Source organism: Pollicipes pollicipes, unplaced genomic scaffold, assembly GCF_011947565.3.
Source record: "Pollicipes pollicipes isolate AB1234 unplaced genomic scaffold, Ppol_2.1 Scaffold_2218;HRSCAF=2597_pilon_pilon_pilon, whole genome shotgun sequence".
Lineage (NCBI taxonomy): Eukaryota > Metazoa > Arthropoda > Thecostraca > Pollicipedomorpha > Pollicipedidae > Pollicipes > Pollicipes pollicipes.
In genome coordinates, this window is record NW_023596073.1 from 1 (window position 1) to 27,456 (window position 27,456).

At 50.2% G+C, this 27,456-nt stretch overlaps 1 protein-coding gene across 1 annotated transcript in view; it reads right to left on the minus strand.

Moving 5' to 3' along the window:
* Positions 1 to 550: 550 nt before the first annotated feature.
* The window catches only part of LOC119096866 (proline-rich protein 36), a gene marked incomplete at its 3' end in the record, with an annotated part of 41,722 nt that continues 14,816 nt past the window's right edge, over positions 551 to 27,456 (minus strand). The window contains exons 4-7 of the mRNA XM_037219839.1: positions 12,661 to 12,742; positions 7,806 to 7,837; positions 6,795 to 7,323; positions 551 to 725 (exon numbers count right to left, since the gene is read on the minus strand). Of these exons, the coding sequence (XP_037075734.1) occupies positions 551 to 725; positions 6,795 to 7,323; positions 7,806 to 7,837; positions 12,661 to 12,742 (818 nt within the window). The remainder of the gene's footprint in view (positions 726 to 6,794; positions 7,324 to 7,805; positions 7,838 to 12,660; positions 12,743 to 27,456) is intronic.

Consider the following 27,456-nt stretch of genomic DNA (forward strand, 5'->3'; position numbering starts at 1 on the left):
CAGTGTATCCGACACCGATAGACACCTAGAAACATTTTCAGTAGCGGAATAGCGGTTATTCGGTCGTAGAGCGTGCAAACACCAGCGGTCATTTGGTGTCCATTACGGGGACAGAAGCCCATATTAGCTCTTACAGAACCCACGCTAGAGTTCGGAACATTAAGCCGCTTGTACTGACCGAGTGTGGCAAACATGGCGACCTGTACTGGGCGGATGCGGCGGACAGAGCGGGCCTCACTGACCGCGTACGACGGACAGAGCGGGCCTCACTGACCGCGTACGACAGACAGAACAGGCTGTAATGACCGCGTACGACAGACAGAGCGGGCTTTACTGACCGAATGCGTCAGACGGAGCGGGCCTCACCGACCGCGTAAGGCAGACAGGGCGGGCTGTACTGACCGCGTGCAACGGACGGAACGGGCTGCACGGACCGCGTGTGGCAAATCGGGCGGGCCGTTCTCACCGAGCACGGCAGACACTGACCGGGTGCGGCGGACGTGGCGGGCTGTGCTGACTGGGCACAGTACACAGAGTGAGCAGTACTGACCGAGCGCGCGGCTGAAGTCGGCCAGCATGCCGCTGATGGACGGGCCCTGACTGGCGCTGCTGGCCGGCGGCCGGCCGGCGCTGTTCATCATGTGCTGCGGCGCCTGCGTCAGCATGCCCGGCGCCATGGTGACTGGCGGGTAGGTCGGCAGTGCTTGGCCCGCCATGGTCGCCGCCTGGGGGCCGGCCGTGTACGGTGCACCCCCATGCTGTGCGCCGCATCGGCCACGCCCTGGGCCACCGCTGGGGTAGGGGCCCAGCTGCAGCTGCTGCGGCTAGCTGGGCGGCAAAACTGCGGTCCCACGCGGCTGCTGCCGGACCCGACCGGACCCCCGTCGTCACGCTTGAAAGCCAGCGGAAAGGTGAGGCGGCGGGTGGTTGTCTCACCGTGGTGGCTGGCTGGCTCAGGCAGTGCTTTGATGCAGAGGCGAATTAATCACGGAAGATTACTTGGATCGCTCTGGAGAAACTAGTTTCCACAGTTTGTCCAAAACACGTTTCAGTCCTTTATTTCCGGTCTGGCTGGCTGGCTACACTGGGCGTCCATCATTTTCTTTACTACTCCGTGAATTATCACTGCAGTGTTTGCATTTATCTTAACTGGATAATTGTGGTTGCAGTTCGGCTGAGTGGAATATGAAAACCTTGTCCCGCTAAACACAACACACGCACGCGTAAACGCACACACACAAGGTATCTGGTCAGCATATTGTCCGTCGTCATCCCATGCTCAGCAAGGAATTCCAGTACAGAGCTGCGTGCGTTTTGATCTGGGCTACGCATGACCTTGTTGGTTCTTTACATGATCACAATTTTGGCAGTCGTTACCTATTGAATCAAAGCTTTATGAAAATGCTCTGCATGGCGTTACACCTTGCTTTGTGCACATTGCCACGTTCAGAGTGTCAACAGCGGTCACTGGGATCACGAGGGGGGAAAATTCATGAAGAACATCACGGAACAACAGTCTTTAATATTGTACATTGCTACGTTCAGAGAATCAACAGCTGTCACTGGGATCACGAGGGGGGGGGGGGGGAAGATTCATGAGGAACATCACAGAACAGCAGTCTTTAATCTTGTACATTGCCACGTTCAGAGTATCAACACCTGTCACTGGGATCACAAGTGGGAAGATTCATGAAGAACATCACGGAACAACACTCTTTAATCTTGTACATTGCCACGTTCATAGTGTCGACAGCTGCCACTGGAATCACGAGGTGGGAAGATTCATGAAGAACATTACGGAATAACAGTCTTTAATTTTGCACATGGCTGGGAGCATGCCACGTTTTCTGAACTTTCCACTCATAGATCAGATACGACTGATTTGGGTCATAACAAGGATGTAGTGTCCTATCAAGTTGGGATGGGAGGCTTCAGATCAGAGAGTCACTTCTAAGGAGAAACTCCTTTGTTGGCATGCTTTGGGGTGGGTTAGGTAATGTTTCACTGTTCATTTCCCCCCTCACCAGCTCATTTTGTGAAACTACGCCCCTGGTCGATACGCCAGTTTTTTCAATCTTTTTAATTAGTCAACATTGTCACTTGAAGTACCTACTGCACTGGAGAAACGCCGTCGGACTCCTATCTCACCACTCAGAAAGCCATATTCTTCATTCGCTTTGATTTGCCCAATATGTGTGCTCAGTAAGATCGCTTAACTGCGTACGCCGTTCGCCTTGTCACTTACAAACGTTAATTTCTACTGGCGTCAGTCATATCCCAAAATGGCGTCAGTCATATTCCAAAATGGCGGAGAAAACTCTCACCACCATACGTTTTGTTTACCAACGGCCTGATCGCTGGTGCTCGCGGGCAGGTTTTGTGCTTATCATGCCCGTTTTTATGTTAGTTTTGAATCAAATCGACATGAACAAATCGTTTTCGACGTTTCTTAAACAAAAAGGAAAACAAATCGTCGCGCACAGATCTGTAAGGAGACCAGGCTGTGTGTAGCGCGGATCGTTGCTGCATCGCTACGCCTTTGCCTGCCTGCAACGAGTGACGATTCGAATTTTTACACTAAATAAAGGCCCAGCGCTGCGACCAGGGACCAATGATATATGAAATGAAGCAGAGATAAAATCTGACAGACAAAAACAGGTATGTCACAGAAGCTCCTGCCTATCTCAGTGAACACCACAGAGCATAATCAGAAAGAACTAGACCACAATGTTTCACCCAGTCTACCGATTCTCTGATTACCTCGAACAAAATTATGCCTGTCAAATTGTGGGTTAGATGGTATCATAAATAAGATAATAAATATAATCAAAATAAGATATTTCACAAAGCATGTTTTGCGGTGTAACCATCGGCGACTCGACCAGCCCTTGGTGCTGGGCTGCGCATGCGGCATTAGGGCGGCGTGTGGACGACGTACGAATAAATAGGGTAATTCTCCACCGCTAGTGCATCGTGTGTTTGCAGAGATGGGAAACGGCTTGTTACTGCTATGTTGCTCCGTTTGTTGTTACATATTCATTATCATATATTGTTTTCGCCATGTGCTCCTTTTAACACAATGACTTCTGGATGTTTTTGGTGCTTGCCAAAATATCCTGGAATACTAAAACCCAATTTCTGCCGTTATGAATCCACACTGTCAGCATCAGTATTGCAGATAACGATCGCCATCATCAATTCCAATGCTTGCGCCACCTTAGCAAATGCGTCTGCCCCTGGCGTGAACAGAGATCTGCACATCCTCTGAATAGGCACTACAAGTCTTCGCCTGACGTCGGTAGACCACTAGGCTATCATGTGTCAAGAAGCCCGTTCCTACGACAGCCATGAGGTCCGAGGCTAGCTCATGATTAAATATCACGCCACCGGACTTCCGACCGTTTTATGATCCCATGCACAAGGCGCTGACAAGTCATTGCCCAGATACCGTCTCCGACAGCCACCATGTCCCGAGAGGCCGACTCCGATGGCAGCTTAATGTCCAGGGACCAGCTCCGACCACAGGCATGTGTCGCACTCCACTCCGACTGCTGCTATGTTTCAATAGGCCGGATCCGATGGCAGCTTAATATCCAGGGACCAGCTCCGACCACAGGCACGTGTCGCACTCCACTCCGACTGCTGCTATGTTTCAATAGGCCGGATCCGATGGCAGCTTAATATCCAGGGACCAGCTCCGACCACAGGCATGTGTCGCACTCCATTCCGACTGTTGCTATGTTTCAATAGGCCGGATCCGATGGCAGCTTAATATCCAGGGACCAGCTCCGACCACAGGCATGTGTCGCACTCCACTCCGACTGCTGCTATGTTTCAATAGGCCGACTCCGATGGCAGCTTAATGTCCAGGGACCAGCTCCGACCACAGGCATGTGTCGCACTCCACTCCGACTGTTGCTATGTTTCAATAGGCCGGCTCTGGTCGCTGTCGCGTGCCTGTAGGTCGACTCTGGTCGCTGTCGCACGCCCTTATGTCGGCTTTGTGCTCAGCGTTATGCTTGCCACCTCCGACCGCAGTTTCGTAATCCCAGAGCAGCTCCTACTGCGTGTATGCACCTGGAGGCTGGCGCCCACCAGAGGGCAGCTCTTACTGCATGTATGCACCTGGAGGCTGGGGCCAACCAGAAAGTAGCTCCTACTGCATGCATGCACCTGGATGCTGACGCCAACCCGAGAGCAGCTCCTACTGCATGCGTGCGCCTGGAGGCTGGCGCCAACCAGAGAGTGGCTGCAACTGCATGTGTGCGCCAGGAGGCTGGCGTCAACCAGAGAGTAGCTTCTACTGCTTGTGTACGCCTGGAGGCTGGCGTCAACCAGAGAGTAGCTTCTACTGCATGTGTGCGCCTGGAGGCTGGCGTCAACCCGAGAGCAGCTCCTACTGCATGTGTGCGCCTGGAGGCTGGTGCCAACCAGAGAGCAGCTCCTACTGCATGTGTACACAGGGAGGCCGGTGCCAACCAGAGAGTAGCTTCTACTGCATGTGTGCGACTGGAGGATGTCACCAACCAGAGGCACGCAACCAGAGAGCGGCAGCGTGCAGTCGCAGAGACCAGGGCTGTACTCCACAATCGCAGAGATATGTGCGAGACCTCCCGGACCGCAACCATCTGCTCTCGAGCTGGCTCCGAGCGCCGCCGATCTCAAGAGAGCACGGTCCCATCGGCCGCCGATCTCAAGAGAGCACCGTCCCGTCGGCCGCCGATCTCAAGAGACCACGGTCCCGTCGGCCGCCGATCTCAAGAGACCACGGTCCCGTCGGCCGCCGATCTCAAGAGAGCACGGTCCCATCGGCCGCCGATCTCAAGAGAGCACCGTCCCGTCGGCCGCCGATCTCAACAGACCACGGTCCCGTCGGCCGCCGATCTCAAGAGAGCACGATCCCGTCGGCCGCCGATCTCAAGAGAGCACGGTCCCGTCGGCCGCCGATCTCAAGAGAACACGGTCCCGTCGGCCGCCGATCTCAAGAGAGCACGGTCCCGTCGGCCGCCGATCTCAAGAGAGCACCGTCCCGTCGGCTGCCGATTTATGGCGGTTAATATCGCGGCTCCCGGACCGGAGGACGAATTACCGCGACGTAAGTCCGGGCTGATTCGGCGCGCGCCGACCCGATCCCTAGCCAGCCATTCGGCGGCCACCTCCGCCGCCGCGCAATATCGGGCCTCAATAGATGTCATTTAACGACGAAATAAGGGAGTGTGAAAGTTCGAGGTGAAACATGAAATGGTGCTTGGTACGACGCAGTAGATGGAGATTCTGAGATGGTTCATGTGGTGCGAACGGAATTTTGAGCTGGGGTGTTTTCCAAAAGATGGTTCTGGTTCAATCCTAAGTAGCAGCATGCGTAGAGCTATATTTCTAGCAAGGTTTAAGTCTTTTCTTGCTGGCCCAGGTTCGAAAGCCGTGAGAAAAAGTCATTGCAGCGCGTCTATTGCCCTGAGTTTGATACCAACGAAAACTTTTTTAAAAAATTAAGACAGTAGTATTAGCCTTTTTCGGCGGAAAAACAACAAGAATGGAGATATGGTTAGGTTGATATTTCGGCGACATTCCTGTATCAAAACAATAGCAGAAGATGTTGTTGTTGATTGACTTCTGCTATTGTTTCGATAAAGGCATGTTGCCAAAATATCAACCTAACTACATCTCTATTCTCCTGGTTTCTCCGAGGAATAAGGCCAATACTACTGTCTTATCAATGTGAATAATGCTCCTCGCTAATGCCCTAAACAACCAACGAAAACTTATCTTACGTATCCGTATGTATAGCATGTTACATATAGCTATGAATAGCACATTTATAGTGAACTTCATGACAAAGCGGAATAAGTGACACTACGAACTCTACAGACATAGGAACGATACAAAGTTGCAGTTCCCAAATTACGTGATAACATCAGATACTTCTTGACACAAGCGATGCAGCAATGATCCATCGAAGTAAGTGCATAGGTCATCAGCGGAACAGTTGATGTTTAAGCAAATCACCTGGCTAAAGCTGAGCAGAATGGAAAATGAAAATCCTATTGCAGCTGCCGCCATACGTTTTGAGACTTTGCCGCATGGTTGTGAAATTTCCCCTGCAACTATTTGTGTGTATGGGCACTTGCAAAATTGCAAAATAACCATGGGCAACGTTTTAATTTTTACTGACGCTTGACAGGAAAGAAGCGGTTAGCAGAATAGCACGACGCAACAAGGACACTAGTACAAGACAGAATGACAGCAAGAAAGTGGCGTTTAAGTCGCCCATGGGTCATTCCGAAACAATTGTAAACAGATTATCATTGTCAATCCGGATGGCGTGACCCCCGATCGCACGTTAAGCAATCAACGAAGGCCACTGCCGTTGAATGCCGGTTGAGAGGCGGCCTTACCACCGTGATTTGATGCGGATCAGACCAAATGTAGCGCCAATGAACAAGCCATCGCACGCCCACACTGTCCCAAAAGCCCTCCGCTGTCCCAAACGCTCTCAGCTGATCCGAGCGCCCCCGCTGTCCCGAACACTCTCCGCTGTCTCGAACGCCTTACGCCGTTCCAGACGCTCTCCGCTGTCTCAAACGGCTGTCCCGAACGCTCTCCGCTGTCCTGAACGTTCTCTGCTGTCTCGAACGTCCCAAACGCTCTCCGCTGTCCCAAATGGCTGTCCCGAGCGCCCTCTAATGTCCTGAACGCCCTCTGCTGTCTCGAACGTCCCGAACGTCCTGAACGCCCTCCGCTGTCCCGAACGCCTCTGTTGTCCCCAACGCCCTCCGCTGGACGTCAAACCTCACCTGAACATTTCGGTTAAGCATATTCTCGTTTTGCTGAGCGTGCGACAGCTGCTGCCTCTGGAGCTGCTGTCCGCTGTTGCCGAGCTGGTGGTGCGTGGGTCCGTTGAGAGGCGCGCCGGGTCCGAACGCAGAGCCAGCGTGTGGCGTCTGCCCCGGGTAGCCCTGAGACGGCTCGGGGTACGGGTACCCCTGAGCCGCGCCAGGGTACGCGGCAGTCGGACCGGAGAAGGGCTGAGATGCCGCAGCGAACCCGTCCGCGGCGGCCATCGGGTGGCCCTGCTGGTTTGGAGGGTAGCTCTGCGAGCTGGCCTGGTGGTCTTGAGAGGCAGTGGGGTAGCCTTGCGAGGCGGTGGGGTAGCCCTGCGAGGCGGCGGGATAGCCCTGCGAGGTGGCCGAGTACCCCTGAGAGGTGGCCGGGAACGCCTGTGTGGCGTGCACGTTCCCCTGAGAGGCAGTGGGGAGGCTGGAGGTCGGCGGGTTGAAGGCGGCCTGACGCAGCAGGGTAGCCCTGGCTGGCGGCCGGGTAACCCTGGCCGACAGTTGGGTAGCCCTGACTGGTGGCCGGGTAGCCCTGACTGGTGGATGGGTACCCCTGGCTGGCGTTCGGGTAACCCTGGCTGGCAGATGGTGGGTAGCCCTGCGCGGCGGGCGCCGCTGGGTAGCCGGCCGCCGAGCCCGGATACCCGGCCTGGCCGGCCATCGGCGGGTTGACCCCGGCCTCCTGATAGCCGCGGCTGCCGGCCGCCGGCAGAGCCTGCGTGCCGGCCGGGAAGCCTTGCAAGCCCGGCGGCGCCGCAGCCGGCCCGTGGCCGGCGGCCAGCGGGGGCCGCGGCGAGGCCGGCCCGGCGCGCGCCGGGCCGCCCAGTTGCGGGCGTGACCGGCGCGAACGCCGACGGCTGCGGCCCGTGTAGCGGCGGCCGCGGCGCGCCGCCCGAGAACGGCCCCTGCGCCGGCGGCACGGGGCTGGGCAGCCGCGGGCTGAACTGGCCGCCCGGCCCGGCCTGGCCCGGCCCGAATGCGCCGCCCGCGCCCGCCAGGCCGAACTGAAAGGACGGAGCGTGGCGTCAGTGGCGGGGAAGGCAGCGGGGTCTCCGGCAGGCCCGCTGTGTGCGGGCAGTAAACTCGCCACTTTGCCCCCGTGAGGTGGCAGGACGGGCGTGCTCCACGCCGCTCTCCGTTCGTGGTACGACGTCGTTAGGGAATAGCTCGGTGTGAGAGGACTCGGCTTCGCGGGACCTGAGGAGACTTCCGCCAACCGCCGCACTCATGGAGATCGACCAGCTTTCCAGTAATGGCGCTCTCACACCTATATACTTAACGTCTCCAGCAGTTGAACACTGGGCCCGGTTCGACGAAGCAATTCGGCTGAGAACCTTTCTCCTGCAAACGGAATGCATAGGAACATCCTTCACTTCCAAGTAATGGCACGCAGCAACCCTTCTCAGCAGCGCCGTGGAAACATCCAGTGCGTGTGCGAGGTGCAAACAACCATGCAGCGACTACGACCACAGGTTTACCCTGGGATGGACAAGACGTCTCGGAGCACAGGCATCTTCTAAAGGGAATGGCGACAGAGAGGAACACCAAGCTGCAGTGGCTGCCTACGTCTAACATCGACGTGGGTCACGGTCCAGCGATGTGAGGGGCGCCAACCCGGGGCGTCCAGGAGCGGGACCGGCCGCGCCGCCGGTCGCGCCGCGCTCCGTCCGGAGGCCAGGCGGCTGGGGACATGCACGTGCCGCCTGAGGACGGAGCGGCGGTCACGGCGCGGAGCCAGCCGTTGTCCCGGTGATGTGCGACAACAGGCGGCCCGCCGGAGCCCTGATCCGGAGCACGGCCGCGCCCCCACCTGATCAATACGCCGTGCGCTGAACAGCGCCCGGCGCCGGTGCCGGTGGCGACGGCGGCGGCGGCTCCGGCGGCGCGCTGACGACTCCGCCGGGACGCTGCGGCGCCCTCCGGAGCCGCCGGCGCCCCGCGGGCCGCCGCCGCCAGAGATGGGGGCGGCGCGCCGCCGGCCGCCGCCGCGGCCGGGTCGATAGGCGGCCGCGGTCGGCTGCAGCGCGCCTCGCCAGCTCCGGAGCTCTCCGACCCCCGCCCGGTTGCCATGGCTCACAGCTGGCGTCACTCAGCCGCCGCTGTGGCCAGCGCGGCTGCCGTGCGGCTCCCCTACATGCTCGTCACGATCGAGCTGATCAGATCGCGTCATAAAGCACGTGAAATAGGACTTGCGAGAAGGAGTTGTTTATTGCTGTCAGATCGCGTCATAAAGCACGTGAAATAGGACTTGCGAGAAGGAGTTTTTTATGCTGTTAGAAGGCACCAGATAGACTTCAGGCTTCATTGATGATCTTGCATCAGTTAGCGCTTAACCAATGCTGAGTGAGAATGTAATGGCATGTAAGAGCATAGGTGTCATTGATCTTTTCAGGCGATGTCGCTCAGGTAATTAGCAGCAATGAATGCATTCGTATGGGGCAGATAAATGACCTATTCGTTAAATCACGCGCAAATATCTTCATAGACTGTATACCTGGATGGCAGCCAGCACGCATCTTGAAATAGGCGCAATATGTGTTGTTCTCGGAACACTCAAACTTTGTAACGTTGTTGACACTTCTAGCTACTCGTGTTGTCAAGCTCGAGTGCAAGCGTCATTAAGGCTATACAAAATATCACCCAAATGTCGGTTTGAGTTACGTCCGAGTGTTGGCACGCACCACTGTCGTTACCGCCGAAAGTGTTGTTGCTCACCAGTCTGGTTGCACCCGTGATTTAACCAATCAGGTTTCAGTCTGCGACTGCGCCCTGACATTGCAGACATGATATACAGCTGCATCAGAATATGTGAGGTGCGAGTGAAGGCAATTTCGAGCAAGGCTGTCAACGAATGCAGTTTCTAAGGAGGTTGTTTCTTAGGCAATTAACTAATTTAATTTACGATGGCAACAAATTCTGCTGACGTAGGGTCAGATTCGAGAGTCAAACAGAGGTCAAAACCAACCTGGCTTTTTACTCCAAAGCTTACTGTGTGGGGTAGTCTCTGGTGCTCATGTCGAATTTAGCAAGAACAGGGACTACAGCTGACGTCCTCCATGAACTTGTTTAAAGTTAGAATAGGTCACTGACCTGAAATGATCCAAGTTAACATTTGGTTTTTAGGACTTTACCTATTTGCGTAATTCTTCATGTTTATTTAAATGCAAAGATCCAAACAATCTTCTAGGATTTTGGTCACTATAACCTTCTAAAAGCCAAACAATGTCTAACCGTAAATTAACACCAGTCATCTTTTGCTTAGAACAGGTATCTAGGTGTCAGGTTGGTGTATGAGGACGTCTGGTAGCGCTTTGGACACTAATCTGAAGTTTTACTTTGTTTGGCTTTATTCAACCGAAAGGTAATGGCCTCGGAATTTCACATTTAGAATCAGTGAGTTTACATAGAGGACAATCCACCATGTAAATTTGGCGTTTCTAGCTCTCTTGCTTTTTGAGATCTCAGCGGGGGTTCAGACTGACCCACGCCGGAGCAAAGTGGAGTCAACCGGCTGCCCGGGCGCGTGTTGAGAGAGGAATGCTTGTATTCTGTGTCCGTACAAGTCTGAGCCACAATTATTTTTATGATATCATCATAATTTAGTGTGCAACGTGTTTTTACAACGCTGATGTCGTCACTGCGTGGTCGGAGCATATATTAATGCATTATGACGAACACTGCCCTCTAAAACCAGCTGGGAGGAAAATGAGGACACCTGTTCTTTGCCAGCAAATTCCACAATATGGATATCAGCAGCTTGAATTTCGCAATACCACTAAAAGAGCACCATAACACGTTAAAGAGAATTAGTCTGACGAAGCTGTAGTAACCCGTGCTGTGCTGACTCGTGCTGTACTAACTCACCACACATCATCATTAACTCAATTGACGCTGTGAGTGCCATTCTAGTCGCCGAATCAGTTGTGTTATTCGCCTTATCGCATTTATCTCGTTGTACAACCATTCCATGGTGCTAACGGGTTTAGTACGTCGCATGAAGCTGTTGCCACAGGTTCAGGTTACCCTGACCTCGTGCTATTTTGCGGCAGATCAATAGCTTGCTTTGCTGCCCTTGTCACGGCTTGCTAAAATGCGGTGAAAGTTAGGCATTCACGTCAGAAAAAAACTGTTTTCAGGCTCATCTCAAGCTGTACTTGCGCAACCACACATCAACTGGTGTATTGTATCATTATTGATTACGCCGTGAACTACAGACCAAATATAGGGCTGACATTGTAACGCGATATTAATGTTCATATCTGGAGGTCTCCGTGCTGTTATAGACATTTCGCCTACGGCTTAGCAATTTATGTCGGCATAAATCAATCACGTGCGATATTGCAGGCCATATGTGGCGTTAAGATATGCATACAGAAAGTGATTATCCGGTAAACGAAGAATACTTTCCACATATCTCGGGTTCAAGACATATTTTCAGCGTCGGATATGCGTAAAGGGTTGGACCAGAAGCCATAATAGTCAGCTTATAGATATATATATAGATATGCATACATATAATATATATAATATACATTTGCTTTACAAATTTGGTGTAATCCAATAGTCAAGAATAGCTACCTACGCCGCTTCGAAAGTTCATTTAAATAGCTCCTAGCTATGTGATATGTTATGGCCACGTCAGATCATGTGTGACAGTAGTTTATTTTATCACAAATCATCACTGCATGAAAGAATTGCTTTCTTGAACTGCTGACAAGATTCTGAGAAATGCATACGCAATTTGGTTATATTTTCCCGACGTCCAATGTGATCGTGCCTGATATTGACGTTGGTTTTGATCTCTGGCAAAAGTAATCCCATAATAAAAAAGGTACGCTGTCTTATTCAAAATTCCGATGAAACATCAAACGACTCGTATATGTGTCACTCCTCAACCTGTTTGGCCTCATCCAGCAAAGACCGCAATCGCCGTAAATCAGGTCCCTCAATGAAGAGCATGCATAAATGCAGGGTAAGAATATCGTGACAGCATATACGTAACTTGGTTACGCTATCTTTTTGAGGAGAACCGATCGCGAGTTTGTCGGAACCCTTGCACATTACTCCTAACTCCTAACATAATTGGTGACCATAAGGTTCACTGCAAACATGACCTGGTTTGTAGACTCCGGACCCACCTATTACCGTGCTGTAATCCTAAATAACTTGCACATGTACGAACGTCATGGAAAGGCAGCGATTACGTCTTGTGGCAATCGACGACAGTCTTTTGATTACACCTGAGTACCACATCCGATGCGCACGTACGTACGTATCTTAACCTACGTAGTAATATGATAACGCTTAGCAATTATGCTTCCCAATTCAATGCTTGCAATATTGGCTGCTCATTAACGTTTGCAATGTTCGCTGCAAGAAATTTACACATGAAGAAGTTCTGTTAACACGGTTTGTCCACCACCGGTCATATTCTTGCCGCACCACGTGGCCTATTGCTGGGATACTACAGGTAGTGATGCATTTCAACCAATCGCGCTTGGTCCAATGGCACTATGGTATAGCTTACAACACGGAAAATCCACCCATGCTCTACACTGCGAGACACATCATGCTGCAGCGTCGCCATCTTCTCACGAAGCGGTGTGTCTGCTTTGGTTCCTAACAACTGGCAGACTTCAGGTCAGAGAAGCCCTCGGAACCCCACGACGAAAGCATCTGGCCTAAAAGCTTGAGGATGTGGCCGCGTTGGTACGGCTGCGGCCCACATCCAAATGATCCACGTAGCAGTCAGCATACTTAAGTATCACAAAGAACCCAGACGTTTGCTGGCACCGATTTTCATCCAAAGGAGGGTTGGTGTACTCACCCTGGGCATAGACCTCTGCATTCCAGTGGCGTTGTTCATTGGTGCGTGGACCATGTTGTCGTTTGGCCCAGTGGGGTTCGGCCTGTAAAACGGAGACGTTACGTACACTACCTCCGTCGCGCCAAACTTCCACTGGCCCGGTTTCCACAAGCGTTTGAAGCAATAGTCACCTCAGCAGTTGCACGCGTCGATAAATGACGAAAAGTGAAACAAGCACATCGGCTGTTCAATCAGCCAAATTCAATCGTAATCGTTGTCTCCGTAGCTCAGTTTGTTAAGTGTTGGACACCTGGCTCCCAGCGTGACAGACTATGTGAGTTAGCGTTCCAGACACCACCCACGAGAATTCGCCAGCAACAGCCGACCGGTAACTTCCCAGTCCCTTTTACTGGTATCAGTCTCACTGCGGTAAAAGACTAGGGGCCTTTACAACAAACTTAACTTTAAAAACTCCGGTCTCAAAGCCACCACTTCTTTATTCGCCCATATGAAAAAACAGGTAAAAGTATAGTCAGCGAAACTACATCAACTGCAGCACATGTGGCGTATGACCTGCCCGGCTCGGCAGCTTCGCGAGCCAGCCAGGTGATGGGTCATGGACAAAAGAACGCCGTAATGCTGGGGTGCGACAGGTCCACACAATTTACGAAGGTAGTTCCAGTACTTTACGAAGGCCCATGGACAAGGTGAAGCCATCAGTCACTGGAAGGTACGTTTAGTAACACTAGTTCGTGTTTCGGTAGACTTCGACATGTCCTTACCAAGAACATATACGCGGTAAGTAGGCTAGAGGTAGAACTCAGTGTTTTCTTCGTTCTCATGATCATGAGCCTTTTGTACCTCACCGCAGTCTTGGTGGACGCGCAGATGAGCTGGCTAAACCGGGCTGAAACCTCCGACGGAGAGGTGTTATGCTGTGCCGCATAGCTTTGCTGTAGGGCGGGCCAGCTTTCGTCTGACGCTCGGATCGACGGCCGTTTGGTGACGTCACAATGCTTTGATTTTGACGGCGTCAGTTTTGACGCACCCTTCCTACTATTCAGTGCTTTGCGCAAATCACTCTTCCTTAAAAGTGGCTTGTGAAACGGACAGTGAACATGCTACAGACAATTCTCGATAGTGCGGCATGGTCATATGACACGTTGTCACAAATATGTCACATCGGATACATGCCATGTCGGTTTCAGCTGTTGCCTATTCTGTTTTCATCGTGATAACTATACTTAATGCGACTATTTTCCGGTGCACATTGGTGTCGAAACTTACAGGAGTGCGTCCTTAGCATCAGTACCATCAATATGGTGCGCCCAGATGAAGAGTAGGTCTCATAAATTTAAAATAAACGATATCCTCTTTCAGGCAAAGTCTCTCCAGTTCGTCCGCTGTAGCTGGTATGCGACGGTTCATGGTTAGGAGAGTTTTGAGTGGTTCTGAGCAGTGTGTTATACTCTATATGCCAGTTTTCTGGAAACCAGCGGACTGGGTAATGGAAGTTCGTGATAAGTTCACAGCCTTATAAAGCCATTCATTTCCTGATGTTGGTGTGCAGTATAGTCAGCGAATAAGGTAATTATTCGTCCGGTATGAACTGTGACGTGAATAGTCTGCATTTGTTCGTTTTCACACGGCATTTAGTACGTTTTCCAGTACTTTTGTTCTGCCAATACCGCTGCCAGCCGATTTTTGGAACAATCGTGATGTTTTGAGCACCTGACGTCTGTTCGCTGGCACACAACACGGCCGGTACAAGCACGATACGTCCGATACTATCACTACGACCGCCTTATAGGTCACAGCCATTCGATGCTATCGACCCCTCCCCCCCCCCCCTCCCCACCGATTCTGCGCCAGGAATGTACTTTCATGGACACTGCCGAGCCATTGCACAAGTGAAATGAGACGACAAAAACAATCAGAGCTCGCGGATGGAGACGTGTTGTGTAAAAGGGTATCGTATTGCAGTGCTCATAAGTAATAAGCAACTGACTTGTTCGTATCATGTCCGATATCAACCAATTTCCTCTCCGTAAACGTACCCCAGGTAATGGACCTGCTCATTCACTTTTCAGAGCCCGAGGCCATCCGAACCATTTCGCAGAGACAGCGCAGCTCCGTGCTTCTTCCAGTCGCCACCGCATTCCATTGCCGAAGACCAGATACGACCCAGTGACGTGACAGTCACGTGACCCGCAGCTCTTAACTCCCACCACCGATGTACACAAAGACTACATTCCACCATCGGTGGACAGAGGCCGTACTTCCTCGCACAGTGAACAGCAGAGACATATGTATTCCAGCAGACACAGAGCCATACTTTGTCCGGGCACACAGCACCGGAAAAGTATCCCGACGGACGCAGGGCATCACTCAAGAGCTACGTGCTCTGAGCTATCCTGAGCTCTACGTCCTGCCCCGGCGGATGGGGAGGCAGACTCTCTCCTGATGTACAGTACATGGAGCCATACTCTGTTCTCATAAACAATCAACAGTCACACTCCGTTACGAGACACGAGCACGCGCTCTGTACTGATGGATGACAAAGAGCCACACCCTGCTTCGGACGACAAAAAGCTAAACTCTGTCCTGAAGGAAAATACAGGGCAGCACTGTAACGACAAGACAGAGCCACCTCCTGCTGTGACTGAGGATTAAGATTCGCAGGATGAAAATGGACTAGAATAGATTGGAGTTCCGTAAAACGTTGGATCTTAAGAACCAGGATTCCAACACCGAAAATCAGGATTCAAATTTCAGAAGTCAACAAGCCGTCAAAACTCTTTTTAAAGACATGATTAGACATATCCAATAATATGCATGCTCACATGTTCTTCGGGGAATTAAATGGAACACGTAAATGCTGGTGCTGCAACAGACTTAGTCACCTGTACTCGTTTTTATCCCATTATATTAGTTAGAGGTTTCCATACAAGGATTCGAATATTTCCAAATGTATTCGCTTCAACCCGAAACCAAGTCCACTCAAAGTTTTACGTAAAGATTGAGACGAGGTATTAGCGTCATGGACGGAATTATGGTTCGGACTCATATCCTCGTCTGGTGTAAATAATTAAGGGAAAAATGGTAATCCAAACAATTTACCCCTCTGCCAGTTCACCTACCCAGGGATTTAAATCCCAAAATGCTGAGAATCTCCAGCTCCACACCCCGTCCGCGGCGGGCACATAGGCACACTGCGTTCATCCGCAAGCAAAGTCACACTCTGTCCTGGTGGACAGCACAGAGCCACACTCTGTATCGGTCTCTGCTGACACGCCATCACTCTGCTGACAGACAACACAGAACCGCCCTCAGCCCTGGTGGACGTCGTTCAGAGCCCAAATCCGTCTCGATGAACAGCACAGAGCTGCCCTCTACCCTGATGGGAAAGTCACACTGCCCCCCGCGGACAAGGAATCGACACATTCTCTACACCGCCCCAGCGGACTTTGAGCCGGCCACGCCCACTCACAGCAGCTTTGAGAAGAGTGCCTTCATGTTGCCGTCTCGCCTGTCATGCCGCTCCGGGCCACCTCCGACTCAGCACTGCCGGCCGTCGGCACCGGTGCGCCCGCCTCCAACCGCCGCGGCGCGCCCCCGACCGACGATGCCCGCAGTGCGCCCCCCCCCCCTCCACCATGCCCCGCCCGCCGGCCGCCCGACCTGGTCCGGCCGGCGGGGCGGCGACGGACGGACCTTCACCCCACGCCTCATTAACAGGCAGCTGGTGGAGGCGGCGAGGCGCGTGCTTCGGATGGTCACCGTCAGCGCCTGCGGCCCGGGATCGATGGTGACCGGACGTGAACGCTGCTCGGCCGGTGTCGCGTCGCTGGACCGGCGGCGTCGTGTCACTGGCCTGGCCCGCCATGCGGCGTTCGTCTTGGCCGGCGGCCGAGGCGCTCGGTGGTCCCGCCCCGGGCCGGTGGCGGCGGCGGCCTCGGCCCTGCCCGGCACGGCCCGCTCCACCGCTGCAGGGGGCGCCGGCCGCGCCGGCCGCCGGCCCGCAATCAATAACGCCGCCCGGCCGCCCGGCACCGCCCGCCCGGACGCATTCCAGGACGACCCGCGGACCTGCTGGCCCGGCCAAGCTTGCCTCGGCCCGGCCCGGCTCCACGGCCCGAGCAACTGATGGAAACCAGTGAGGGGGCCGCTTGCTAAAATCTGTTGGGGGAAGCTGTGCCGGTGAAATTAACATAACCTATCCCCAAATCCTGACTTTTACCAGGATTTTGGCCACATTGATTTGTGTTCTCTGTGTCAAAATTAACAATTGCGTTTAATATTTGGTCGATTCCAAGATGGCTTTGATGCTGAGGAATCAAATCCAATTCGAAGTCGATGGGAAGCTGTATTTAAAAAGAATCGGCGAAAAATGTAAAAAAATCTCAGAATGGAGTGAAATTCAAAGAAACATAGTAAATTCAATCGCTACGATCAGCGAAAATAAACGCGTTTCTTTCATCGGTGGCGGCCCGACCCGCAAAAAGACGGTTAAATGCAGTCTGGCGTGACTTTACATGCACAAACGAAAGGCTGTCACAAAAAATCGTGTACTCTGCCAGGATGAACCGATGTAAAAAATAATAGTAAGCTGTCGATCTTCCCATTAGACATGTCATAATTGGAAGGAAATGGGGGTAAAGGTTGGTGACTGCACGGTCACCGTAGTGAACATTCTATGAAGTAGCATGACAAATGCGTGTCGTAAACTGTACAAGTACTTGCTTAAACAACTTAATTGCAATTACGGCCGCATTGCTTGATTGCAATTCATTGTTCAAGACCTTTCTTAAGGAAGACCTTCAACTCCTGCTGCTTCGGTGCTATGAGTTCAGAGTTTCCATGAAGGAGATAAGCAACCTTCAGTATACCAGGAGTTTGTGGTTAAACGGCGTTATCAACAAAGCATTCGCTATCTTGGGAAAACCCGACACTTGAAAGCTCTGGTCATCGTCAGATTTTTTTAGGAAAAGTCAGTGAAGATGACCCCAATATTTCTTTTGCCATTTTTGTAAGGAACATTTTCGTACCCAATTCTAGACATTCAAAACGCTTTCACCGTTTGGTCCCGCCACCCGATGAAAACTGCAAATGCTGATGCTGAAGTGATGCTGGGGCTGTGCTCTTGTCATAGATATCTGGTATGCATGAGGCAGCGTCAACGACGAACTTCCCGTCTCTAGTACCAAACAGTTCTAATCAATATAGCATTTTAAAGATTTAGTTAATTAAACATCGCCAGGCGACTACATTATTCTCTCGTAGTAGACTTGAGCCTTTGACTCCGAATGAGCACAGCGATCAAACGAAAGGCATCGAGCAACTTTTCATCCGCAGTGCATAGTCCCGTCACCGTCAGGGAATTTCCACAGCCTCAGCGAATTTCCAGCATAGTTCAATCTCGAAAATGCGAGTCACAGCTCGCTGTGTCGATAAAATCAACGAAGCAGGCTGTTGTAATGAGATAATTGTGTGGGATTTGGAATGACACTTGCTATTTCATAACTGACTATAGCACAGATATCAAGTAAATGGCTTGGATATCGTCCTACTTTCCACCATTTGCAATACCCATGTGCTTAGTGGCACAAAACCTCGTGGTTCTAATGTTAAACGTTTATTAGACCGGTGCCATTTGTTACACACATTGTCAGTGTTCATTTCAGCCAGCTATCATGCCTGGATGAAATGGTGTTTATGTGGTATCTAAAGTCTAATAGTTCATCAGCAAGCATAGGGATGCTCAATTACCCATTTAGTCCAATGCCATTGTGCTGTTGTGAACTGACAGCGCGGTGTTCCAGCTAAAAACAGGCGCCCATTATCTTGCGGCCTTCCCTGCTCGACAGATTTCACACATTTTAAATTTGTCCGAATTAACTTTTTATCTCCGCTCAGGTGTACTTTGGAGAAAATGAAAGCCTTCCGCTCGCCCGGGCGCGGGACACGGGCGGACATTAAGCCAGCAAAAACAGGCCGCCATCTGGCCAATCCAAGCAGTGGCAAGCCATTATTCTACCAATCACTAGAAAGTGGAGCGTCTGGCAAGCCAGGCAGCGCCTACCGAATGGAGGAGAGGAGGGGGCTCTTTCCCCGTTTGGATCAGGGGCTTGATAAGTTGCACTGGGGTCCCTGTGCCAATTGTCGGACCCTCTGCCACTAAGGGATCCTTTTTTGTCATTAAGAGCCCGGGCGTCAAAGGAACCTCCTGCGTCAGGAAGGGACACAATGTATGGTGCATCCCCCTGAGGGCCTCCAGATCGACCAGGAGTTGCGGACTCCTGTCAACTCGATCAGGAGTTGCCGGGAGTCCCCCGTTTCGATAGGATGACAGTCGTTTGGTACTCCGAGCTGGGGCGGGGAGGAAAGGCCCTCCAACCGCTGACGTGTGACGTGTCCTGTCCACTCGACACCATGCCCTAAAAGAGTAAGCGGCTCCTGTTTACTTCAACACGCAGACGCTCGTGAACTCCACGGCTGGTACCGCCTACACACCATCGCGCGGCTGGAGACGGTACTGAATTGTTGCGTATCACCACGTCTCTGGTGCGCAGCTCATGTCACCCAGACCCTGGGCGATTTCTTGGCGGGTTTAGCGATCCGATAGCGATATAGTGGCCTTCCGGTGATGGGTGCGCTCCTGAGACTGGTATCCTGACTGAGCGCCGCTTGCGTCTCCGTTCGATTTCTATCCACTAGAGATGATTTAAGTTTAAATGCAATGCAGTCCAAGGCCGCGCTTCCAAAAATACTTATCATTCTGGACGTGTTGGTTCTTAGCTAAAGTAATCAGTAAGATATGGGCGGATCTAATCAGTGCAGAGCTCTGGCATCGGCCAAGCGAAGTGTCCTAAGTGTCCTATTGCATACTGGCGACATATGTGCGAATGTGACCTTAGCTTTAGGAATGAACCTAGTGTGACTTACCCTGCCCGCAGCTGATTTCTTACGCTAACAAAATTTACCACTTCATTGAATAATCAACCAATAACGCTAATGGCTATAGACCTACGTACCCTTTGTCGTTGTAGATTACATAACTGTCAGTTTCCTAATTAAATGGCCAGAATAGGAGCCTCCTCCAGAAAGTCAGTCACTATAGCTCTGAAGCTCTGGATACCACCTGCTTCTACGGAGTGAGTAAGCTCGGCGAACTTAAACCAACATTGAACTTTACAGAGCGAGTTACCTAGGGGCTAGTAGCTGAGGCCTGACTTGTGGCTAATCGTCCAGTGGCGCCTAGCAATCACGCCATATTTGTTGTTTCTTTGCATACAGAACAATCGCACGTCGCGTGTCTCTCATGACAATGCCCCCCCTCCCCCACGCTCACACACACACACGCACTCACGCACGCACGCACGCACGCACGCACGCACGCACGCACGCATGCACGCACACACACACACACACACACGCAAACACACAATGAGTGCGACCGGCACAGGAGTCGCTCGTTTACGTATTGGTTATATAATCGTCCGGCTCCAAGTTCGGGCCGAGGCATAGCGGAAACGTGATGCTCAGTGCTATGACGTAGGTGAACGGTTGCCCGGCGACCGGCGAGGCCTGCTGCCATAGCAACAGCCTCCAATATTTATGTGAGCTGCGATGAGGATGTGTGGTAATGGACTTATCCAAGAACTTGGTTAGACTGGGAAATGTGGCAGACTTGTATAACTCGCTTTGGAACTGAAACCGGTTCATCTTTGCATACGCTCTCAGCAAAACGCAACACGCATACATACGCAAGGTTTGTCCTAAATTATGAACTAACTTGGCGAAATGAAATCCATTCTTTCATGGTTAGAAAACAGAGCGTGATTCTCCGAGTACGTGTATAGGAAACGTGGTAGTAAGAAAACGACAGCATCATGAAACCGAGATATGCCAGAATATGCAAGCATTGGTTTAGAAATCGGTGAGGTTTGTGTCGGAAATACTTAAAATCGGCATTGCATAGCGTTTTGATTTCTTCAGCTTAGTCGTGAATCATGGGATCAGGTAATATTTCATGTAATGAGTAATTCAGGCAACATGCTGCTCACCCAAATTTGGGTCTGAGTAAGATTCAGACCTAGACAGAGGTAGGCTTAAGTAATTTTGGGTACATTAAGATTGCAACGCTATCATTTCCACGCATCGCCCATGAGCGCCATGTTAAACCTCACAATCGATCGGGGCGGGGGGTGTTTCTCAAAATTTATGGCGAGTTTTGCTCATAACTGCAGTGCGGATTAAGTGACATTGAAAAAAGCACGCAAATTAATATTGAAAAAACATGGAACGCACAAACTATCCTCCGCCGAGAAACGAAAAAGATTCCGCTTCTGGTAGACGTGCTCAAACTTTATAACATAAGCCATTGAAAACAATTGCTTATTACTTTAAAATTGTATTATCAGGTCTTAGAACCATGCAATGGTTCGATTATGCCTGGGGGAGTAACTTTGTAAAATCGTACGTAAGAGCTGAGCCAGATGAAAATGACTAAAATGACACATGTGCTCATGGCAAAGTCAATTTCTCCGCGAATTGACACCATCTGTCTTCCGAAGTTGTCAGACTGACGGCAGAGTTGGAAAGGCTGGAGTACCTCCAACTCAGTACGAAACTATGCTCTTAATGATGTAGCAAAAGGCATGCTTGGCTTAAATTTCGAGTGCTGTAGCACAGGAACAGCGTAGCCAAGGACACAGCCAAGAGGCTCGTGTCCCTCCCCCCTCGCTCCCTGAGCCCGGAGGTTTACACTCGTTACTGGGCCATTTCACCGGGACAAATTCGCAGTGTTTTGCAAAACAAATTATATCTGACATCTCTCCTTTGCGAACTTATGGTTGGGTGCCTATTGTAACAAGAACCATATAAGAGGCTTTACATTTTCTACCATATTTACCAAACACCTACATCGTTTTTTATCTTTGCGCGGCAGTAAACTCGTGCATTTCCGTGACTGAGAGAAAGGATGCGTCACCGATGTGTGTAACGGGTATAGCCCCGATGGAGGGGGGGGGGGGGGGTCCGGGGACTACCTAGGTACTTACCCCCATGACGAACTACTTGTCCGAGTGAAGCGCCATAGACTGACTTCGGATGACCTTCTCCTTGACACTGAGTGCGCAATGATGTCTCACTTTTACCTTAAGATGAAGCATGTCATCTTTTGTGCGTGTCACCTATTGTATACATATATATATATATATATATATATATATATATATATGTATATATATATATATATATATATATATATATATATATATATATATATATACATCAGAGACCTGTGTACCATATCAGACGCGTACGCCTTCTTCTGCAATATCATTTTTCTCCAAATCCTTTTGAATAACTGTAAATCTCTATTTGAAGTAGGCGTTCCGACAGGAGAAAACCATTTGGTTTTCTCCTGCCACTACTGTCACCACAAACCCTTTCTCCTGTCTCCTGTCACCACAAACCTGCTCACCACTACGAAAGTATTATTTTTCATCAGTTTTTCTTTTTCCAAATTCTGTGTTATGCTATTTCTGCAGACCATTAATGAGTCAAAATGCTTCTACAACAATTGCAACGAGCGTTTGGTGTACTCTATTTAGGGCAAGAATATATACAAGTATGTGAGCTCACTATCCTGTGAATTCAACAAAATGTTACCCCGTGACACTGGTTTATTCCCTATGGCGTTTAGTACAGTGACCCTTTTCGAAGTGCACTTTGACTTTGGGAATCAAATGCCCCGCATGGTCTTAAGTGCCGCACCGGCTCCAGTCTCCATCAGCGCGCTTGTCGGTAGCTGGCTTGTACCGCCCGCTATTCCAATCCCTAACATTCGCTTCTACTGACGTCATTCACACCGGTAAAGGAGCCACTTTGAAGTCCGCAGGCCGCAATGTGCGGGTTAGAAACGGTCAAAAGTGGTGCCTCTAGTCCAAAACAGCCGACTACGGTCTCGGCATATTTTGCCGTCGTCAGCTGTTGCGGGCTAGGGGTGCACTCTAAGCTGAAAAAGTGGTCTAGTGCTGTGACGAAGCATTTACTGCGTTATTCGGGCTCCAAAATAATTAGGACTGATCCTATTATGGCCTGTCGGTGCTGCAGCTGCATTATCCAGTGCTGTTATTAGACATAATTGGTCATAAAACTTTACCAAAGTACGTTGTCGAAAGACGACTCATAGGTGGGTGGCACGTTCCCTTTAACACATCCACAACATCTCACATGAAGAAACTTCGGTGTTCGATCATACACGCGATCGAAGTAGACGTTGGGCAAGTAAATAGCGCAGCAGATCAGTTGGTGACCCAACTGGTTACAGACGCATAGAGATAACCAGTTCCCTTTGCATGAAAGGCCCGATGTGTGGAACATTGCGTGGCAAGACGACGTGCATCATGGCGCCCTTGGGGACCGAGACTTACCACACACAGGGACCCATTTTCGGGGTTTGGAGGGGCGCTCGGGCGGGGTTTCGCTAGTGGAGGGGGGGGGGGGGGCACTTTGGCCCCATCACGGCTGATGCATGCACGCTACTCTTGAAACCCGGGGAGTTGCGAGATTCGCTGTGAAGCGCGAAGGGCGGATGTCGCCACAACAGTGGTTCAAGTTTTCGTCACCGTACCCTGTCCACCGTTTCTTTCATTTCACAACAATTACTTACGTTATCCGCCATTTCGCATTTTCGGTAAATTTTGTTCGCTCTGAGGCGTTAAGACCATTTCTTCACCGTCCAGCAGTAATTCTCCTAGGATCTTGCTCGCTGCTGCAGGATTCTGTGCCCGCTATTGATCGCGAGGCATGCGTACTGCCATCTATCAGGGATGAGGGAACTACAGGTTAGCCTCCTCGCCATTGCTGATGATTTCAAAAGGATCGAAGACATTCCATCAGCGATGCACAGGGAAGCGGGAAGAACTATTTCTTAGTTGGAAGGGGGGAATGGAAAGTGACCTGCGGCCGTCTCCCCACTTTGTCTTCTCATCGGATTTCGGCCACTTCGTTTCAAATTTGGTGAAAAAAGTTTTATTGGTGCACTGGAGGTGCAAGGAAACAACACTGGTGCAAAGGTAAAATATCCACTGCACTCCCTATTTTTTTTTTAGGTTCTCTTTTATTTCACTGGTATTCACATTTTGCTTCCAATATCTGACGGTAGGAGAAAGCGTACATTTTCAACATGTTGGAGCATCCATACCTTTAGATCCATGCCGTCTGCTTTCACGCTCACAACACCCAACGACGAAATAATGATACCGAAAATTTCGGAAGTCTTTAATTATCTCCATTTATTTCATATTGAAGGAGGTCACGCGCGGATAGCCATGAAGTGCCCTGCCCATTATCTATCGTACTTCGAGGCAGCTCCTACAGTAACTTTGCGCTATTACTGCACCACGTTATTCTCGCTTCTGACCTCGGATTCAGCTCCAGAACACTGCGGTCCGCTATAGTTATCTGCTTTGGCATGAATAAAAGGGTTCATGGAAACATCAGTAGAAGGTTGGTATGTCACTGCATCGCCCCCTTTCACCCATCCAGCAGTCTGCAGCTTTCAGTCGTGATGGAAAACCAGTTCATACGAGGGGTCCACTCACTGACAGTGTCCCACGACTGGTCAGCAAAGTATGAGTAGGTACATAAGTGTGCAGATTTCCTTGCATTCTCGCGCATTAAATCGTATCGTCTCAGGCTGTCATGACACCGAGTAACTAGAGGAGGCAATGAACCAGTCATCAAAATGTAATAAAATAACTCAAGGGGCGTATCTAGGTGGGAGGGCAGTGGCAGTCATCGCCAACACCATCATCATACAATACTTTGATCTGTAACACTAATGATAGTGCGGGAAGAAGACAACACTATGTCACAGTGTCAACGTCCCCCTCGGACCATCCAAAAGGGAAAAAGAGAAAATCAAGGTTTCCTAAAACCTTCCTTTTCATTTCGCTTCTTTACTTCTCGTTTTTCAACAGCAGTCCGCTGACTTGAATGTAAAAGCAACCGGACAAATAACAAACAAAGGGGTAGTGGTCAGGTGCAAGTCAACTAACTTCGTTGTTGAAGCACACGTAGCTGGCCGAATGTGTGCAAAAGTACCGTATAAATAGTGGTTCTACTGACGTGATCCAGAAAATAATTCCTCTTTGTCGAGACGATGCGTCCCCCAATCGGTACAGTCAGACCAAGTAGCGAACATCAAACAATCAAAAAACAACGGAAGAACAATCGAATTGCTAACTGTAGAAGAACAACTCAAAGTGTAAGCCTTGTACTGTGTTGTTTAGTTCCAGCCTATGAACTGTGTAGGGAGCGATCAAAATATTTTCGTACCAGAACCAGTGAAAATCGAATGAAGACATTCGGACATTTTAAAGTGTCTTGAAAGGCCCCAAGGGGCGATTGCTGTTCAACCCCGATGTCCAGGCGGCCACTTGTCTTGCCAGGTATGTGTTGCCATTATATGCCATTATAGTGCCACGTGTTGCCATTATATCTTAAGTCACCTTGGATGTCATTTTATGTTCTGTCCAGTTGCGCTTGGCCTGTAGGTGAGCCTGGTTTGGAGCTGTGATGTTTGTACCAACTTACTTATCATAAACTGACGCCATAAACCATTTTGATGTGGTATGTTTAGATTAACATAACTTGATCTCAATACACAATAACATGGCCACCTTCATACACGATACGGAAACACGATAACAAAACAGTATATCAACATGTCAAGCTGCTGATTAAGACCACGTCGCTGCTGTTGCAAGCAATACATTTTCCGGGGGTGTTATGGGATAGCGTCTTCTCGCACAACTCCAGAATCTTAATGGAGCCTGTCAAGTTGTCCAACATTGGGAACGCGGCGACGGCTAGTGAGGAAATATATTTTTCGTGAGATTAAAGAATGTGAAAGAGAAATACATGCGAAGTGCTTAACGATAACGATGAATTCGGTAAAGCTTCGTGTGACAAGTCTGTTCATACGTTTTGTACGCGTGTCGGACGCTTGTCAGCGCCAGGTGACGTCATGAGAAAAGGTATGGCGTATAATACATGTCTGAGGGTGTTCACATTGTGATCCAAGACATCTCATTCGTCGCAAAGCTAGTCATACGTAAGGTCTTTGTGACGGCCTAAACCATCTTGAATATTTAGGCGTGCAAGAAAGCTGCAGCCAGCCTACCTTGCTAGTTGTCTACAAAGGTGACAGCAACGAGTATGGGGTAACGGACTAAAACATGCAATCTGAAGTTTTATTTGTCGAAAAATATGGCGCATTCGGCACAAGTACGATTATTCGGGGCTAGAGTTATTCTTCAAACTGCCTGCCCGCCTAATGTCGATGCGCTATGAGCTTCGCTGGCTGCGAGTGGAGTAATATCGTCTATGTGACGTGTGATTTTAAGGTGTACAAGTACCATAACGATGCATGGTTTTTCAACAGGTTAAAAGACGGGTCTTTTTCAAATACAAAACAAAGGTGGCGAACTCCGCACCATTTCTTTATAACTCATAATGCCTCGCGTTACTCTAGTATCTAACCTGTTATGTTGTCCAAACAAGGCGAATATTTTTGTGTGATCTTGCCACACCTTTTCACATTTGCACAGAGTAAGGGAAGCTCATTTTAAAACGTTATTGAGTGTCGTCGAGAAAAGTGAAATCGTCCAACAAGAACATATCCGCTATCACGATCGTTTCTTAAGGTGCATAAAGAGAAGCATCTAAAATATCTTTTGAATACAAGATGTCTGGTTTAAGTACTTCCAATGCAAAGTATTAAATAGTTGGGAAATTCAAGAGGGCTAAAAGCATCAATTAAGACAAGCAATAGCTGCCCAACATTAATTTCGACGTCAACTTTGGGGGGTGCACACATGAAGGTGAACAAAACAGTAACAGCACTTTCTGTGACATAGAGATCAGAATGGCAGACGTTTTGGTCACGAATCTTGCTTTGGCCTCGGTGACCTAACCAAATCAACAAACATTTATCTCGCAATACATTAAGAGATTTCAATTCTTCAATTCCAGCAAGCAAACCTTGCATTCAAACACGCAGAATGCTTCGAGAGGCAAGAGGCAGGTTTCTAGGGAAACTGGATGAGTATCATAAACGCATGAACAGCACTAGCGCCATCTTTAAACCAGGTGTTGATACCATTGGCGCCACCTATGTTAACGATGTTATCCCCTTACAAAATGGCACGCAATTCAAAGCGGGAGATTGGACACCAAAAGCGTACCTAGCTTGTGGAAGAGCACACGCTTTGCGTGATGCTTGAAGCGTTTAAACCGTCTGTGTCTTCTAAATCGGTAAAAAACTGCCTTTGAAAAAGACCCTTACCTATGTGCTTGAAATGTTGTAGCATGTCAAGGAACCCCACGATGACGTCACGACGAGGCTACCAGATATATCTTGGGGCCCGGGTACAAATGATGTAAATGTTCGCAACTCGTCATATCTTCAAATGCCCGCTGGGCGCATGTAATGTAGGTGCGTTTTTTTTTTACTTGCAACTTAAAGCGTTGCGATTGGCGCATGTACTTGCCTGAGACCGTTGATATGCTATCATAAGCAGTAAAAACCGTGCAGCCAACATAATGCTATAAAAGTTTACTTACATGCAAGTGACATGATAGAAGCCACACTCACAAACGTGTGTGCAGCAGTACCATATGACCTTTGCTACCCTGATATACCGGCAAGGAAGATGCGGAATGATGGCTGCTTTGCTTGTCAAGAATCGTGGCAATGTATTCTCATCGCCGGCTGGTTCGCACGGTTGTTGGGCACAGTTACGA